At 34.1% G+C, this 19,721-nt stretch overlaps 1 protein-coding gene across 6 annotated transcripts in view; it reads right to left on the reverse strand.

Annotated features, from left to right (window-relative positions):
* Positions 1-19,721, reverse strand: part of RIMS2 (regulating synaptic membrane exocytosis 2) — a 599,507-nt gene that overhangs the window by 306,203 nt on the left and 273,583 nt on the right. For all 6 annotated transcript variants that reach the window (XM_061123619.1, XM_061123620.1, XM_061123618.1 and 3 more), the window contains one exon: positions 11,124-12,049. In XM_061123619.1, the coding sequence (XP_060979602.1) occupies positions 11,124-12,049 (926 nt within the window). The remainder of the gene's footprint in view (positions 1-11,123; positions 12,050-19,721) is intronic.

Here is a 19,721-nt window from a genome sequence, read left to right on the forward strand (position 1 = left end):
ACTATACACAGATTGATTAGCAGAGAGTGAAAGCCTTAAGTGCTGACTATATTGAGCAAAATTTCTGTTCAAATCTCTAGCTGATAATTAGAGTATGCAGACACAAGACTGACCTAAAAGAAGGTAAGACTCTTATCACCAGAAAAAAATGCAATGACATATACAAAGCACTGAAAGAGGGGGAGAGATTTTGTCAACCAGGAATTCTATATGCAAAGAAATTATTCTGCAAAAATAAAGCTGAAATTTAAAAAATTTCTCAGATTAAAACAAAAGAAAAATAGTCATATGCCTTTTATGCCACAGGATCCAAGTACCTAGCTTAGTGGTTGGAACTGGTTCCTTAAATTTGCTGACTCAAAGAAATAAAAAGATAACAATATATTGTCATAGACAGAAGCACATTACAAAAAAAAATCTTCACGACCCAGATAATCATGACGGTGTGATCATTCACCTAGAGCCAGATATCCTGGTATGTGAAGTCAAGTGGGCCTTAGGAAGCATCACTATGAAAAAAGCTGGTTGGAGGTAATGGAATTCCAGTTGAGCTATTTCAAATCCTGAAAGATGATCCTGTGAAAGTGCTACACTCAATATGTCAGCAAATTTGGAAAACTCAGCAGTGGCCACAGGACTGGAAAAGGTCAGTTTTCATTCTAATCCCAAAGAAAGGCAATGCCAAAGAATGCTCAAACTACCACACAATTGCACTCATCTCACACGTTAGTAAAGTAATGCTCAAAATTCACCAAGCCAGGCTTCAGAAATACATGAACCATGAACTTCCAGATGTTCAAGCTGGTTTTAAAAAAGGTAGAGACCAGAGATCAAATTGCCAACATCTGCTAGATCATTGAAAAAGCAAGAGGGTTCCAGAAAAACATCTATTTCTGCTTTATTGACTATGCCAAAGCCTTTGACTGTGTGGATCACAATAAACTGTGGAAAATTCTGAAAGAGATGGGCATACCAGACCACCTGACCTGCCTCTTGAGAAACCTGTATGCAGGTCAGAAAGCAACAGTTAGAACTGGACATGGACCAACAGACTGGTTCCAAATAGCAAAAGGAGTACGTCAAGGCTGTATATTGTCACCCTGCTTATTTAACTTATATGCAGAGTACATCATGAGAAACGCTGGGCTGGAGGAAGCACAAGCTGGAATCAAGATTGCCGGGAGAAATATCAATAACCTCAGATATGCAGATGATACCACCCTTATGGCAGAAAGTGAAGAAGAACTCAAGAGCCTATTGATGAAATTGAAAGAAGAGAGTGAAAAAGTTGGCTTAAAGCTCAACATTCAGAAAACTAAGATCATGGCATCCGGTCACATCACTTCATGGCAAATAGATGGGAAAACAGTGGAAACAGTGTCAGACTTTATTTTTTTTGGCTCCAACATCACTGCAGATGGTGATTGCAGCCATGAAATTAAAAGACGCTAAAGTTATGACCAACCTAGACAGCATAATTTAAAAGCAGAGACATTACTTTGCCAACAAAGGTCCATCTAGTCAGAGCTATGGTTTTTCCAGTAGTCATATATGGATGTGAGAGTTGGACTATAAAGAAAGCTGAGTGCCGAAGAATTGATGTTTTTGGACTGTGGTTTGGGGGAGACTCTTGAGAGTCCCTTGAACTGCAGGAAGATCCAACCAGTCCATCCTAAAGGAGATCACTGGATGATCATTGGGTGTTTATTGGAAGGACTGATGCTGAAGCTGAAACTCCAATACTTGGCCACCTGATGTGAAGAACTGACTCATTGGAAAAGACCCTAATGCTGGGAAAGATTGAGGGCAGGAGGAGAAGGGAATGACAGAGGATGAGATGTTTGGATGGCATCACCAACTCAATGGACATGAATTTGTGTAAACTCCGGGAGTTGGTGATGGACAGGGAGGCCTGGCGTGCTGCAGTTCACGGGGTCGCAAAAAGTCAGACACAACTGAGCGACTGAAGTGAAATGAATTGAACTGAATTAACATTACTTCTTTGAGAAAATACATAAAGTTTACAATTAGAAACACTTATTTCCTGTTTCCTCAGTAAACTTTAGAGAGTCAGGCCCCTTTCATTATCGCAAAGAACAGGACACAAGGCACAAATTTCAAGTCAAAACCTAGATATCCTTAACAAAAAAGCAAAGCAAATGGTCCAATGGGCAATAACTTTTTTCTTTAAAAAATTTTCAACATATATAGAATAGGATATGCTGAAATAAAGTGGCTTTTACAATCATCTGTAAGAATATTGACTGAACTGCTGACTCGACACTGTTGTGCACATTCACATGTGCACACACATATTTCAGAATATGTTTATTTTGTAAAATACAATAATATCTAAAATGCATTTGGTTTGAAGAGACTGAAATATATTCCATTCATATTCATTTATTCTAAACCTAGAGTTTTAGCAGCCTTTTACTCTCTTTCTGTTTTCTTTTTTTGGTGTTTTTCATCTTACATATCATAACATACATATCATCTTATATATCACAACTTGTTCTTATCATCTTGGTCATTCACTAAAGTTCACAATTTTCATAGATTTTACTATTTAATTCAACAATCTATTCAATGAATTAATTAAGATAAATATATATTTCAAGATTTGAACAAAAGTTAAGTATCAGGAGCATCTTAGATTCCTATGTAATCTTTTCCTTATATTTCATTAGATCCTCTGCTGAAAGAAAACAACAGTCCTGTACTCTAGGATTCCATGCTTATTCTATCAGGCTCACATTATTTGCTCCTGAAAGAGACCGTAATCACACTAAGCTTTACAAAAGGAGACAGAGAGTCAGTATAAGGAAGAATGGGGTTAAGAATGGCAATAATTTGAGCTATAAAACACAACTCCCCATATCCCAAATAATTTCTCAAGAAGCCCTTCTTATAGATAAATCCTACAAAGGAAAACAGACAGCTTCAAGCACACACTAACAAAAACAAAAGCCAATCCAATGTGCAATTTTCTTAGATGAGTCAGTTAGCATAAATGCAGTCATTTGGAGCACAAGTTCTTACTCCTGTTCCACAAAGCTGCAGTTCTAGGGTGATAAAACAACGCTTTCCTAGTTCATGCTTCATACTCTAATACTCTAAATTATTGCTATTTAATATATTTTGGTTTAATGATATAAAGAATGAATGAATGAATCTGCGGTGTATTTCTTAAAATATTGAAATAGATGCAACTTTTCTGCTATTTCAACACTTTGTAAGTCAAGTAAAATTGGTTTGTACAGCACTTGTAACACCATTAGGGTATTTGCTCTGATATCCTCTTACCAATTAAGAGCAATGTTTTTCACAAAATTTTGTATTTTTCTATCCATTGAACGAATTTCATCATTAAAATTTTAAAGCTATACTAAATAGATGTATCTAGGCACTATCTACTATATTCTAGTTCAATTTAACAGAGACTTCATTATAAATTAAAGGTTACCCTTTCCTATTTACCAAACTAATTTCAACAACTAGTCAATAATTTAATTTGCTTTTAATTTTTTATTCAACTAGCTAAACACCCTCTCAAATACCCCACAAACTGAAATCTGAAGAAAATTTTCCCTTAATATATATACTTGATATATTCCTTGGATACTAAGTTTTCCATTAAAAATAATCCTTTTTCTTTAGGCAAATGCTTAATATACTGTTTTATCCATAATTAACAAGAAAATATTTTTGCAACTAGAAGGAATTACTATCTTAAACATTTTACATGTTGCAATTTATCAAGAAACAAAAACCATCCTTTATCCCAGTTGTAAATCTACCTTCTGGCTATTCACTTCACAAATTAACTTTGAGTCAGTTTAGCTTCTTAAACTGCCTATATTCATGTTACATAATTTCATCTGAAATCACCTTCATAATATGGATTTGCAACTTGATTTATCAGCTCATAAAAAAGTATACTTTTAGAAAAGACAATGAAACAATTGTATAATGCTGCACAGTATAACAGAATAATTATATACGTATATCTTTGATGTGATTGAGTTTTTTTAATACCATAGTGAAGATCTAAGACTCATGTTACAACTGGAAAAGTTACTTAGCATAAAATTATTTTACCAATAGATTGCATGAATATAAGACAAAGTAATAAATCTAAAAAATTTTACTTGTGAAAGTGTTAGCAATAAATAGCTAACTGAAGATCTTAAAATCTCCCCATTACTAGAATTTATTAAAAAGAAAAATTTAGTTCACATAGTTAACAATTCCCTTCATGTTTAATTAGTCTCAAATACCATAAGTCAAGATTTTCCTTAAATTTCTAATGTATACTGCCTATCATTTCAATAATCTCTTTTCTTTATAAAGACATAGGGTAAGTTAATTACTTAAAAAGTCTAAGAAACTTGAGATGATACAGAGGGATAAATTTCACTATGGGTACTGACATCTAAACTCAGATATAAATATATAAAGTTGGTATCTTTGGGGGTTTGCCTTTAGTATTTTAAAATACATGTTTCTATCTGGAGGTTTGCAGTCTGTCTTCTCTTCCTCCTATTCTGGTCTGTTCTGTAAATTACCCCACCTTCATATCTACATACACTCTCTCCCAAAAATAAATAAAAGGAAGCAGTCGTATCACCTTAAAGATTCTAACAACATTAAATATTTCACAATTTATAGCTCAGGAGACTGCCATATGCATTTTTCTTGCATTTACTACCCCAGTCTCTCATGAATTTACACAGAAACAAGAGGCCTACAACAGTCAAATAAAATCAGTCAGATTAGGATCTGGAAGACAGGGAAAACTAAAACTCTCCACACTGATCTTAAAAAAAAGATCAAACTGCATATCTTCTGTGCAACTGGACAAATGCTTGACAACATGTAATTTAAAAAAATCAAATCCCATACCCGCCGAGTGGCTGACCCATAAACTGGAGAACGATAATACAAAAGAAGTTCTCCTACTGTTGTGAAGGTCTGGAAATCCACTTCAGGCTTCCCACACAGGGACCTGACAAAGGGACTGGGAATCTCCAGGGAATCTGACCTTGAAGCCCAGTGGGATTTGATTACAACACTTGCACAGGACTGGGGGAAACAGAGACTTCAGACTCGGAGGGCACAAACAAAACCTTGTGTGCACCAAGTCTTAGAGAAAAGGAGCAGGGACTCCACAAGATACTGCACCAAAACTCCCTGCTAGTGTTGGGGGGTCGCCTATGGTGGCGTGGGCCAGCAGGGGCTCACTGCAGGGATGAGAGGGCTGGCAGCAACTGTCTAGAAAGGTCCCCTTTGGTGTAAACCTCCTTGGAGATTGCCATTAACCTGACCATAGAGCCCAGGGCTGGCTTGCCTCAGGACATAAAACTACCAAGGAGGGAGCACACCTCCACCCAGCAGCAGCTAATTGGATTAAAGCTTTACTGAGCAAGGCCCTGCCCACCAGAGTAGAACCCAGTTTTCCTCACCACCAGTCCCTCCCATTAGGGAGCTTATACAAGCCTCTTAGCCTCCTTCATCAGAGGGCAGACAGAAGAAGCAAAAAGAACCACAATCCCACAGCAACTAAAATGAAACCACATTACAGAAAGTTAATGGGATGAAAGCAGAAAGTTACGACCCAAATGAAGGGACAAGATAAAATCCCAGAAAAACAACTAAATGAAGTGGAGATAGGCAACCTTCCAAGACATTACTTTAGCAACAAAGGTCTGTATAGTCAAAGCTATGGTTTTTCCAGTAGTTATGTATGGATGTTAGAGTTGGACCATAAAGAAAGCTGAACACAAAGAAGTGATGCTTTTGAACTGTGGTGTTGGAGAAGACTCTTGAGAGTCTCTTGGACAGCAAGGAGACCAAAACAATCAATCCCAAAAGAAATCAGTCCTGAATATTCATTGGAAGGACTGATGCTGAAGCTGAAACTCCAATACTTTGACCACCTGATGAGAAGAACTGACTCATTAGAAAAAATCCTGATGCTGGGAAAGACTGAAAGCAGAAGGAGAAGGCAACAAGAGGATGAGATGGTTGGATGGCATGACCAACTCAAAGGACGTGAGTTTGAGCAAGCTCCAGGAGTTGGTGATGGACAGGAAAGCCTGGTGTGCTATAGTCCTTGGTGTTGCAAAGAGTTAGACACAACTGAGTGACTAAACTGAACCGAGTCAACCTTCCAGAAAAAGAATTCAGAATAATGATAGTGAACATGATTCAGGATCTCAGAAAAAGAATGGAGGCAAAGATTGAGAAGATACAAGAAATGTTTTCCAAAGATCTACAAAAACTAAAGAAGAAACAGAGATGAATGCTACACTAGAAGGAATCCATTGGAGAATAACCAAGGGAGAAGCACAGATAAATGCCCTGGGAGACAGAATGGTGAAAATCACTGCCTCAGAACAGAATATAGAAAAAAGAATGAAAAGAAAGGAAGACAGCCTAAGAGACCTCTGGGACAGCATTAAACGCATGAATATTTGCATTATAGGGGTCCCAGAAGGGAGAAGAGGGAGAGAAAGGACCTGAGAAGACATTTGAAGAGATAGCTGAAAACTTCAGTAAAATGGGAAAGGAAATAATCAACCAAGTCCAGGAAGCACAGAGTCCCAGGCAGGATAAACCCAAGGAGGAATATACCAAGACACACAGTAATCAAACTGATAAAAATTAAAGACAGAGATAAAATATTAAAAGCAACAAGGGAAAAATGACAAATAACATACAAGGGAACTCTCATCAGGCTATCAGCTGATTTCTCAACAGAAACTCTATAAGCCAGAAGGGAATAGCATGACATATTTAAAGTGATGAAAGAGAAAAACCTGTAACCAAGAATACTCGACCCAGGAAGACTCTCCTTCAGATTTGATGGTGAAATCAAAAGCTTTCCAGACAAGCAAAAGTTAAAAGAAATCAGCACCACCAAACCGGCTTTACACTAAATGCTAAAGGAACTTCTCTAGGCAGAAAGAAGAGAAGGAAAAGCTCTACCTACAGAAAAGAAATCCAAAACAATTAAGAAAACAGTAATAGGATCACACATATTGATAATTACCTTAAATGCAAATACATTAGATGCACCAATCAAAAGACATAGACTGGTTGAGGAAATGAAAACGTGTGCATCTATGCACCTCCACTTACAACAGCACTCTGCTTGACCCCTCAAATTGTATGTAACTATTTTGTTTTGTTAGGCTAATCATGTTTCCATTATGGCTTGCAATTGTAATTATATTTTTTGTCTGGTTACTGATTATGAAAACTGATACACATCTTTTACTATTAGACATTTTAATGTTATATTATAATATTAAGATTAAAATATATCAAATAAGAAAATGTATTACATCTACAATACATTGATTAGCCACTGAACACTATTCTTAGATCTTTTCCCAGGTAGTTCTGGTGGAGGAGATGGGAGAGGCAGGAAATACTATGATCAAGTGAGTCACAAAATCCTAATAAAAGAAGCAGCTTTAAAACATTCTTGGCCATGATCCACAGTAAAAATATGTATTTTACACTGTGAGTCTAAAGAACACGTGCAAACTAAAATAATATTTTACAGATCAATTACCTTTACTCTGTGCAATTCACTTTGATATGTTCTACTCTGTCCTATTCTGGTCTCCCTTTTTTTTTTAATACCAGTCATGACTCTCTCAATGGCTTCTGAAAGTAAGAAGGGAAGGAGAATAACAGGAAGGCCTAGGGATGGAGGGTATCCCACAAATATCCCACAAGGAATAATTGACAATGTCTGGAGATGCTTTGGGTTGTCACATTTGGGTATGGGACTGCTACTAGCCTCACTGACACTTTTTCCAAAAATAATAAAAAAAGCTAAGGATGAAACATCAAGATACAACACAATTTAATCTTTCCTATATTATTCCAGTTTCTCAACAGCTACAACTTCTCTTCATATTGGAGGTAATATCAAATGGAAAAGGGTTATTTTATTCCTCCAAAGCTGAATTAAATTATGACTGCCCACTGAAAGAACATGTTGGCAGAAATCATACTCTGAAATAAATTATTAGGTGGATGAGAAAGACTATCTAAAAGTGTTCTACTAGTTCAAGTTAGGAGAGAATAGTGATATCAATTAGTATAGTTTCTTCTCATGCTTAAGCAGTATTACATAGGATTTTAATTTAACTCCTACATAGCTTTTTATTTATGTGAGATATTTATAAGTGTATACTTCAAAATCCTGAAACAAAGCATAAGCCCTTAGAAGAATATTACACATAAAAAGCTTTCAAGAACTGGACTGGTGCATTTGTTTTGCTTTTTCCATCTTTATGTGGTAAAAGTACAGGCACTGAGTTAGCAAAAAATATAAGTAAATAACAGAATCTAAACCAAATTACTATAGATAACAAAACTATATTTTTCTTAGGTATTGTGATACATTCAGGTGAATATGGAATGTGACCAAACTAACTGTAATTAAATATACCTAAGGAAGTAATATATTTTCTGGGAAATAAATTTTCTTTATAATCTATGATAAAATTAAGATCTACAACTTCTCTTTATAGACTTTCATATTTTAATAAACAATTTTCCTATCACTTATCACTTCAATGCAACTTCTATGAAATAAGGCTCTAACTTGATTTTTTTCACTGTATATTCACTTTCCCCAAGAGATAACTTATATCTTCCCCTTCAGTTTGTAATGCTTCCTGCACCTCTCGTTTGTTTTAATATGCCAATCCTGGCATAATGATTATTTTGAGCTGAAGGTAATTGAGAAGAAGTAGATAAAAGGAAAGCTCCCTGTTCTCCCCACATTTGCCTAAAAGCAGGACATAAATTTGTAAAGCATAAATTTGTATGCCCTCTATACCAGAAAGGACAATACTTAATTATTCTGTATCAGCCCAGAGATGGCTCCAGAAGAATATGCATAACAAAGTTTACTAGCTAGCCCTTATCTTCCACTGGATTCCACCTCCAAATTTACCTTCCCACAATTGGCAGCTCTAGAAACTCAAGAAGTCTCTTGCCTTTCTCTGTCATCTCTCTAAAAACTGTATTATTCTTTGTTAAGATGCTATATGAACCTAAATTCTAAACGCTTCTTTGAGTTTCTTATAGCTGAGTGTGCATATTTAGCAAAATGCACATGATGATTAATAAACTTGCTTTTCTCTTATTAATTTTTTTATCAGCCTAATTTACACAAGAAACTAAGACACACAGAAGGAAACATAAACAGCTGTTTTTTTCTCCTCTAAACTTTCAGATTAACTTTAGAAATAGGATACTCCAAGCAACCAACTGGGTTATGACTAGAATGTTACTACCCCCAACAACTGTTTGGAAAGAACATGCATCTTTATAGTATTTAGACTTCCCAGTAAGGAACATAAAATGAATCTCTACTCACATCTTCCTTTATGGTGCTCAGTGAAGTTGAATAGCTTTCTTCATGTAGGCCTCCCACATTTCTTATTAGTTATTTTAAAATCACATTTTCTGTTTTTAGATCAGATTGGAAACCACCTTTCATTTATATTTCTAAATAATTATTTTAAATAATTATGTTAAGCAATTTAAGCAATTATTTTACCATCTAAATGGCTCGGATGGTAAAGAATCTGCCTGCAAAGCAGGAGACCTGGGTTCGATTCCTGGGTCAGGGAGATAACCTGCAGAAGGGAATGGCAACCCACTTCAGTAGTCTTGCCTGGAAAATTCCATAGACAAAGTAACCTGGCGGGCTACAAGTCCATGGAAACAGAAAGAGTCGGACATGACTAACTAACACTTTCTTTCACTTTCCTTAAAATAAATTTCAGAAAGATTAAAAAGTCGAAGTTTAAAACATCGAAATAGTAAAAACACGAGGAGTATACAGTTAAATATTCAACTGATTCAGCGATGAATAAGGAATTTCTAGGGACAAAAGGATGGAAAAAAATCATGAAATATGCAAAGAGTGAGCTATACTAAACTCAGTATTTCCAAATCATAAAAGAAAATTACTAGCTCAACATCAAAATGGGAAATATATTTGGAATAGATGACAGCTAAATGAGTAAAATTCTAACCATTTAAAAATATCTCATGAATCAGTAAGAGCAAAACCAATTAACACCCAATAGGATCTCGGGCAGAAGAAATACAAGGAAAGAACAGACAATTCATAGAACAATAGAGCAAACACCAATAAACACACAAAACATTCATCTTCACAATCAAAGTAAGATGACAAAAAGATAGTATTTTTTGTGGTCTATTCAAATAGCAAAAATTTGGTGCATTAGGACTGAAAACTCAAGCACGTCTGGCAGGAGAACAGACTGTTATAATCTTTCTGGAGAGCATGCTGGCAGTCTGAATTAAAAGCTTAAAAGATTCAAAGCACAAACAGGTATTTGTGAAATACTCAGAAAACAGGCAAAAAATTATGTATAAAGACAGCCATTATAATATCATTTACACTAGCAATTGGAAGCAACTGCAATGACCCCAAGTAGATAAATAGTTTGTGGTACATCCTTATGATAGAACACTAATGCAGTCATTTAAAACATTTCTGAAGAACATCTGAAGGCTTAGAACAAAGTTAATGATATGATATCAATTGAAAAAAATCAGAATACAAAATTATATAGTATGATACCAATTTTGTAAATATGCAAAATATATATGAACTGGAAAAGGGAATACAACAAAATGTTAGCAATAGCTATATTTGGCAGAAAGGACTAAGGATAGCTTGTATTTAATTCTTTATACTGAGCAATTTTTCAGATGTTTTCTGTAATAAACATACTATTCCTTTCAAAAGGAAACACAAAAGATGTTATTTTTACAACTATAGCTAACAGGCATTTTTAAATTTGCCATCAAGTGATGCAAGAACATTTTAAGAAACAAAATCGAATTTAAAAAAAAATCAATACACTTTTCTTGTATGAAAATTAATTACCAAAGATATTCACTTTTTATAACTTCAAATTTTCTTCACATAATGAGCACCATTAAAGAACTTAAAAACAAAGGTTGTAATACCTATTAAACGTCTACTCAGAAATACAGACTAAAAGAAAAACTCTTATCAATTACAGGTAAATGTAGGATTAGAATATAGTGCTTACCTTTTTCACTTACACTCTCACTTTCAATCTCAACATCATCGCAACTCGTATATTCAGGTGTAGAAGCTAATTCCTCCTCTGAACTGCTCAATGAGACCTGGCGCATTTTACCTCCTTTCTTTGATTTATGAGGCTTTGGTGGTGGAGGTCTCACTGACTCTGACTGGTCAGAACTGAGAGAATCATTCCTTAGCATTGTTTCCATTTTTTCCCGTTTCGCTTTCCTTACAGCAGAACTAGGGTCTAAGTGGTGTTGTTTCCTTAATGAGTCAGTGCGTCTCACGTCTGGTCTATCAATGGGTATTGGACTCCTCCGGGGGGTAGGAGGACTATGGTTTGTGGTCCTTTGCGGATAAGAACTTGGTCCCTGAGCCTCTCGAGTTCTTTCCATTGAATAAGATCGCTGATTTTCCATGGCAGCTCTACGTTCAGATATAGATCTTTGCCTTGATGGTCGTTCCATCCTTAGCATAGAAATCCTGGAGTCTTCCAGTTCAGCATTTGCCAAAGAAACATCACTGTGCCTTCTCTCATGCCTGGCTCGTGACACTTCAGCATGGATACGCATTTGTTCTTCATAGGGCTGTGGCTTGACTGGATAACGGGCCAAGTTCGGATCACTTCGATAGCGTGCCTGGTATTCCTCCTCTCTCCTCTGTCTTTCATATTCATCTCTGCTCTCCACATCCTCGTCATCTACAATATATTCTTTGGAATGTCTATGACTTCTCCGGTTGGAGTCCCTATAATTTATATGATCAGACTCTTCATAAAACTGAGGTTCACGTTGAGACCTCCTATCAGCATAATCTGATGGAGATCTAGGCATTGCGCTGTCCGAAGTAGCATACTGTGAATATTCTTCTCTTTCTTCCCTTTGGTCGTATCTTCTATTCTGATCTCTGGACACTGATGGACTTCTTTTCCTAGATAACCAAAGAAAAAGAATGATAAAAAGAGCAGAATGTAAGCAATTTCACATTTTACTGATTCACTGGAAGGCTGGATGGATAAATTCAAATAGTTCTTTTGCCTTTTTTTTTTTAAATTTTGAAGTCATGCCATAACAAAAGTTTTACTGATACTCATTTTATTCAGTTCAAATAGGAAATTTAAAAGGTACTTTTAATATGCTTCTTCAATGACATACCCCTATGGAATATACATATGCCCCCACATCAAATAATCAACATTTCATCCTGCTGCTGCAAAATAGCCTTTATTCTAACTTTTTTGCTTGGCTCAATACCCTTACGCTATCTCCCAACTGTTATTCAGAAGCTTAGAAAAATTTCACCTTTTTTTCTCTCTATTCCTGATACATTGATTTCATAGTTACTTGAAAACATGATGAAGCTAAACTGATTGATCTCTAGTTATTTTGTCAATAGTTTAGTCAACATTTTTTTACTAAAATGTTGGCTCTTAAAAGTCATTTTTCACTCATTATCTACCTAGAGCATGCTAGTACTGGTTCATCTAAATTTTCATTTTATCATTGTATTTCCAACACTATACTGCCCTAACTTGAGATAAGCAATGTAAATAAATACCAACTATGATAATTTATTCATTTCAAAAAGAAATCAGAAAGATTTGCTACATTTATTCCATCTTCATTAAATTAAGGCTGGCTCCATGACACTTCTGTCTTCATAGCTGACCTGTATCTAATATGTCCTTACAGCCTCAGAGAAATAGTTCATTAAGTTTTCAACCTACCCCTCTAACGCCATTCAAGCTGGTAGACCTTGCAATCACACAAATAACTCTTTGTCAACAAAATGTTCATACTGTTCTCTTCTCTGGCACAAACTCAAATATTGGCAATCACTACACATGAGAAGCAATGGAATGGGAATAGTGAAGATGTCAGAAAAGATTTAGAATAACTGTTACAGATATTTTACCAGGACACATGGAAGGGTGGGGTCAGTTGAAGTTAAAGACGACAAAGATTAGAGAGCTCAGTTGAGAATTTCTTAGACAATATTTTTTGATCCAAAAGAAAGAGCAGAGAAAGGATACATGTGGAATGACCCAACATAACAAAATTATCATCCTCCTCTAAAAATCTTTTTTCTATCACCAACCCCCCATATCAGGAATGCAGTCTGTCAATGTATCAGTTAGAGTCTGTTATAAAAACAAAAGTCACTCTAGGTTTTCCAGAGAGTCAGGGTTTCAATACAGAAATCAAAACTATACAATTGCTGATCCTGCTAAGCAATGAAGGTCAGAGACTTTAATGTTGTTCTCAGCCTGGAGAGCCAAGGACAGGGTTTTCAAAACAGCCTTTAGGAAACTTTGATGAATTCCAAAAGTCTTGGGGAACTTGCCACCAATTATCTCAGCTGATTACCATATTAGGGTGGTCAACTAACAGAAGCTTAATCCAGGAGCCACTAAAACTTTCACATCTGGCCATCTGCCTGCCAGCAAATCTGCTTGGCAATAATGGTTTCTATCATCTCGTCTACCTTTCAAACCTCATACATGTGCATTGCTAGGGCTGACTCTAACCTAGAACCATAAAGGGAAAAGTACTACAGTAAATGAAGGAGCTAGCCTGTTCCCTCAAATGTTTTATGGTTAACCAGGTATATGTACTTAAAAAAAAAAAGAACACACACTTACATATTTACATATAAAACATTTAGGGCTTAACCACAAATCTTTTAGGTTTGTGATTTACATAACACCAGACTCCAACAATTTAAAATGTACAATCAAAACAGAGCACTCAAATTATACAGCATTAACTTATATAATATCCTATTTATGTGTCTATTATGCATAATTCATTTTACTTTTTGTCATTATTTTTATATATATGAATAAAGAAAAAATATTTTAGTATGGGAGCAATGTAACATGAAAAGAACACTGGAGTTAAGGGATCTGGGTTTCTTAGTCCTACTTCAACTATTAACCAGTTACTCAAACCTTTACAGACATTTAATCTTTGAGCATGTACTTTAAAGTGAGAGATATAGATTATACACATTAACTCAAATATTATTTTAACAAGTATGTATTAGATAAAAACTTAATGCCATGTACTATAATATAAATTAGGAATAAAGAAATGATTAAGAGATGACCCTTGTTACAAGAAGCTGAGTGATTCTAAAATCCTCTTCTATTTCTTAGAGATTATGATCTTATAATATCAGTACCACAACTTCATCAAGTTAATATGCCTAAATGAAAGTTTAAAGCATTGCAAAAAATAATGATAGTCTTATCAAGATGTAATTAACTTACTAGTGCCAATTTTTAAAATATTCACATCTCATTATCTAGCTACTTACCTACTTACTACACTACAAATATATATACTAAGATAAATAAAAATTTCTCTAGGGAACTGTAAAGAATAAGGAATTAAATAAGCTCTTTCTCAAACTGACCATCTAACTTAACCTCCATTAAATGCAGACTTTATGGAATTCAAATACATTTCAGTGTTTACATAACAAATTGCTCCAACCTAAGTTAATAAATATATCAGTCTCTAAAAATAAGAAAAGAACTTTTAAAGTTTCATTTAAAGATTGCTTAACTGGTTTAATTTTCTTTTTTTGTTGTTGCTTTTTATTTTCATTTATTTTTATTAGTTGGAGGCTAATTACTTTACAATATTGTAGTGGTTTTTGCCATACATTGACATGAATCAGCCATGGATTTACATGTGTTCCCCATCATGAATCCCCCTCCCTTGTTTTAATTTTCTTAAAACTAAGTGTGTACTGAATAGAAATTTGTGTTTCCCCAACACAAAATACTATTAATTCCATTCATAATTACTTAATTAGCATTCAGTACTGACTATATTTCCCCAGCATAACACTACTCATTCTACTTTAAATTACCTAATTTTAAGTACTGTCCACTAAACCTTAAATTTTAACACACTTTTATATCGCCAGTATTTGTTCAATCACTCAATAAATATTTATTTAGTGCTGACTATGGTCCAGTTATGATGCTGTTTGCTAGAAATACAACAGAGAAAAGGCACATGATGTCTCTGCCCTCAAGAAGTTCTTCCTAGTGGGGAAGACAGTAAGCACATAAACAAATCAAGCTAAATTCATATAGTAAGAAGACCTATGGAAGAAAATTGGAACCAGGTAAAAATACAAAAGTGACTGAGTGAAGCTTTCAAGAAAGAAGGTCTTTCTAAAAAAGTACATTTGAACTAAGACCTGAATAACATAGTTACACTATGTATTCATGTAAAACATATAGCTTTGCTGGAAATGACTCGGGTATGGTGCTATTCTTTCCCATTTTTTTTTTCACTCAAAGCTCTTTTATGAAATATAAATGTACTGAATTCTTCACTGTTATTTTATTAAATCAAGGGTTTTCCACGATAGTTCATCTCTAGCATCCATCTAAAATCAGACCACTAAGCCTTTTTCACATGCTCCTCCCTTTCAAAAAATTTCAGGCTTCCAAACTGAGTAAATTGGAATTTACCATACTTGGTAAATACCTCATTATATTTTGTCTCATCTCAGTTGTAAGTCAAAAGAAAAACAAGCAGACTAAATCAGAATGAATGGATATTGGTTTTACAATATTATCAAAATACTTTCATGCCTAAGATTATTAATACAAATTAATCTCTCAAATGTGGAATTTAAGACTACAAGTAAATGAAGTAAAAAGTTACAGAAAATGTTCACAAAATAGGATATTCTGAAGGAAAATAAACTTAGTGATGGTCTTTATCCTCACTGCACTTCTTTAGGTAATCTTGTCCATTTCTATCCAGAAATATCTATAATACTGCTTAAAAGTTAAATTTCAAGAAGACAGGCACCCTGGATCTAAGGAAGGTGGCACATAATAGGTGTTCAATCTGCTGAATGAAGAACTGATTAAATAATTCTCCCTTAGGTTATCTCTGCTTTTCATGGCTTGCTCTCTTCTTCAAAATTGATATGCTAGAACAGTCTAGTTCTTCTCTTTCCCCTACTACTCCCAAGGCAGTAATTATATGTTAATTATTATATGTTAATTTTGCTTTTGTTGTTGGACTTCAGACTATTGTCTATAAAATGACTTCTTTGGCAAAAATGTATTTTGAGTGCCAATCCCTTTAGAATTAAACATTTAGAACAAGATCTCTTTGGAAATGAGGGATTTCTAGTAATATATTTAACATCATTATGGTTATTATGGGACAGAGACAGGAAGGAAAAAGGAATACTTTATTTGCTTGAGGAGTTAACTTAAATTTCTGAAAGTAAGAAGGGTATAAAGTGAATATAGTGAAACTTTATAATCCAGGAAATATATATTCTGTTGTATTGATAAATAAGCATACATATTCATTACAGAATTCAATTCTAAAATAAAGTATATTATTAATTAGACCTTAGCCAGCTATTTAAGTGCTTTTTAAAAATCATACCTTAGGAAAACTGAATTCAATATTAAAGCCAACAATTACTTTGTTCTAGAGATTATGAAATTTGCCTGAAGCATGTGAATCACACTGTGGATGTTGATTTTCATACTATTTGAGTAAAACTTGAACACTGGTCATGATTTCTGAAATTGGGATGATTATTGTCACAGTTACTTAACATGGAATTGGGTTTTTAAAAATCTGCTTTGAGGTAGAGCACCTGAGAGTATATTAAAGCCATGCTAGAAAGCAAGGCAAGATACTTTAACAATATTCTTACCAAACAATGAATCCACTGTCAGATATTCCAAAATATTCAAATACTCTGTCAAAACAATTTTTACCAGTTATATCATTAGAATTACTTCCTATATACTTTCTTTAAATTAAAATTGCTATCTTTCTCAGACACTATATGTTTTTAAGGAACTGAAGAAAATCCATGAAAATGTTACTACTGTACTTCTAAACTCTGCCTTCACTACTGACCTTTGTAAGCAGGCCTTAGCATTTATTATTATCAGGTGGCAAACATTTAATAGGAAAAAGAATATAGTGGTAACTTGTACAATTCTCTAAACAATCATAAAGCATTTAACAGTATTTAACCCATAAATTTTAATTCAGAAGAATAGAACAATTCATCTAAGATATTGTATTTCACTTATTCCTTCAAAGACCCTGAGAAATTAAAAGGCACAATCCAGTATTATGACTTTCTTAGAATAAAATGTATTTGTGACATTATGCAATGTTTTAATTTTCACTACTATGCATCAATCTTTATTTTTAATATATAACAATATCAATATCTGCTTATATTACTTTGTATTTACCTAATAGCTGTTCATCTTACTTCTCTTAATGGGAACTTAAGTTGATACAATTACTTTCTCTTTCACCATATTAAAGAGGTCTTCATTAGAACTTGGAGAAGAAAATGGTAACCCACTCCAGTATTCTTACAGAAAATTCCATGGATGGAGGAGCCTGGTGGGCTACAGTCCGTGGGGTGGCAAAGAGCCAGCCATGACTGAGCACACAAGAAATGTAACTGTGACTAGTTTATAGAAAGTCACGCGCAGAAATATCCTATATCTACTTCAATCGGCAGCATTCTTGGTCCACTGCTTATAATTTTTTGTCATCTGAACTAACTAGTCAATCTGTTTATAAATATTCAAGCTATACATTCATGCCTGAAACTTCATTATAAATGTTAGGCATAATAGTTTGAGCAAGAAACTCTACTAATTAGTCTCTTTAAAATTCCATGTCTAAAAATAATATTGACTGACAGCGAAACTCCAAATAAAGAGTTTTTTCCTCAATAAAAGCCACTTTCAAGAATATCCCAAAGGTAGCTCAATTTATATACTGTATATTAATTCAAGATGTTTTTAACATTAGTTTCTATTTTAATATTTATACCCTTTAGCATCCTATGTGGTTTGTCTTACTATACTACCTACAATACTTACCATATATAAAATCATCAAGTGATTGAAAATGTAATCCAGTAAACATTTGAAAACATTTACAAGAACAGTGAAAGATTACACAAAAAACTTAACCTTTAATATTCATAAATTTTTAATTCTGAAAACCTATGGAATTTTTAAGAATCATAGTGACACTGAGAGAAAAGTGAAGAACTTGAAGATGACTAATTTCTCTAAATGCAAATCTGTATTATTACAACTAACACTACCTATATGAAAATCTCTTACTCATGCTTTTAGTAGAGATTACTGAATAATTATCACTAATTAGTATAAGAATAGAAATTATATTTGAAGAGTCAATAATCTGAAAAAATCTCCAGCTCTTTAGAAGCTAAATACAGCACGATATTGCTAAATAAATTGAAATGATACTTCCTTAATTCAATGACACAATGCTAACCATATAGTTTAAACATAACACTGTAATCAAATTCCAAAATTTGAAGCTGTTAAGGCACACTAAATCAAGGATTTAACAGATGCATACAATCCTGTAAAACATAAAATATGTAGGTTCTGTACCTATAATTCCTACAAAAAAGGGATTTTAACAAGTCAAACAATTTATATTCATCATAAAACAGAAAAAAATCAATCTTTTTTTACATTTCACAGTATTCAACACATTTTTTATAGTTTTACCTTTTGCTCAACCAATGCACATCTGTCGAGCATGAAGCATCATGTTGACAAAAATACATCAACACTGTTCCAGGGAGTGCTTTCATTTAATCCTTCTAGCTCGAGCAAAATCATTGGAGCCATCCTTAATCAGATGATTTGAAAGTCTCTATTTGCTTACAATCATTATATTTCAAAATTCAATTACTAAAAAGTTACACATAAAACAAAACTCATTCGCGGATGGAGTCATAAAATCCTCTAGTGATAGGCCTGTTAAGAAAAAGGTTATTCTTTAATGTCGTTACTATGTGGCTGTATATAGCTCAGGTCAAGTAAGAATGTACCCTGTAAGAAGGATTATGGTACTTAGCTGATTAGTGCCTCACAGTACTGAACACTAAATGCATCCTACATCCAAGGCATTTCTGGGCACTATACTGAAAACAGACACATTCAAAAATCATAAACCATGTTCTCCTGTATGAGTTACAGTATTTCTAAAACAACAGGATTATTGTGTTTGCTATTGTAAGTCTACCACACTGCTTTCACGATAAAATGTAGAGGGATAGTAAAAGATGGTGATGGTTTAACAGGACTACTCTGTCATTTCTTTCGATTATTCAGTAAGAAGTTTCTTAATCTTCACAAAAAGATAGTGCTCCCTTAAAGGTGTAATGAAAGAGGAAGTGGCAGTGTCTATAAAAATTTAATTTAAAAAATATGCTCCATGAGCCAAGAATTGGGTTAGACACTGAGTTTAAATCAAGCTTTGCTCACTTTTATCACTTCAATGCCTCTATTTAGACATTCAAAAAACTAAAAAAAATAGAAAAAAAAAAGATAAAACCGTGGATTTCTTTCTACCGAAAGCCAAATACCTAGATGTTAATATTATCCTTTTGAGTATTATGTTTAAGTGATTCCAAATAAACATATAAACCTGAGAAGAAGTCAGCATTTGTAGAATAGGGAGTGTGCTGTGTTTTTGTCTCCAGTATTTCAAGTTTAAATGAGGGTTTAGGAATATGTCATAGCACCACT

Source organism: Dama dama, chromosome 21 (assembly GCF_033118175.1).
Source record: "Dama dama isolate Ldn47 chromosome 21, ASM3311817v1, whole genome shotgun sequence".
NCBI classification, from domain to species: domain Eukaryota; kingdom Metazoa; phylum Chordata; class Mammalia; order Artiodactyla; family Cervidae; genus Dama; species Dama dama.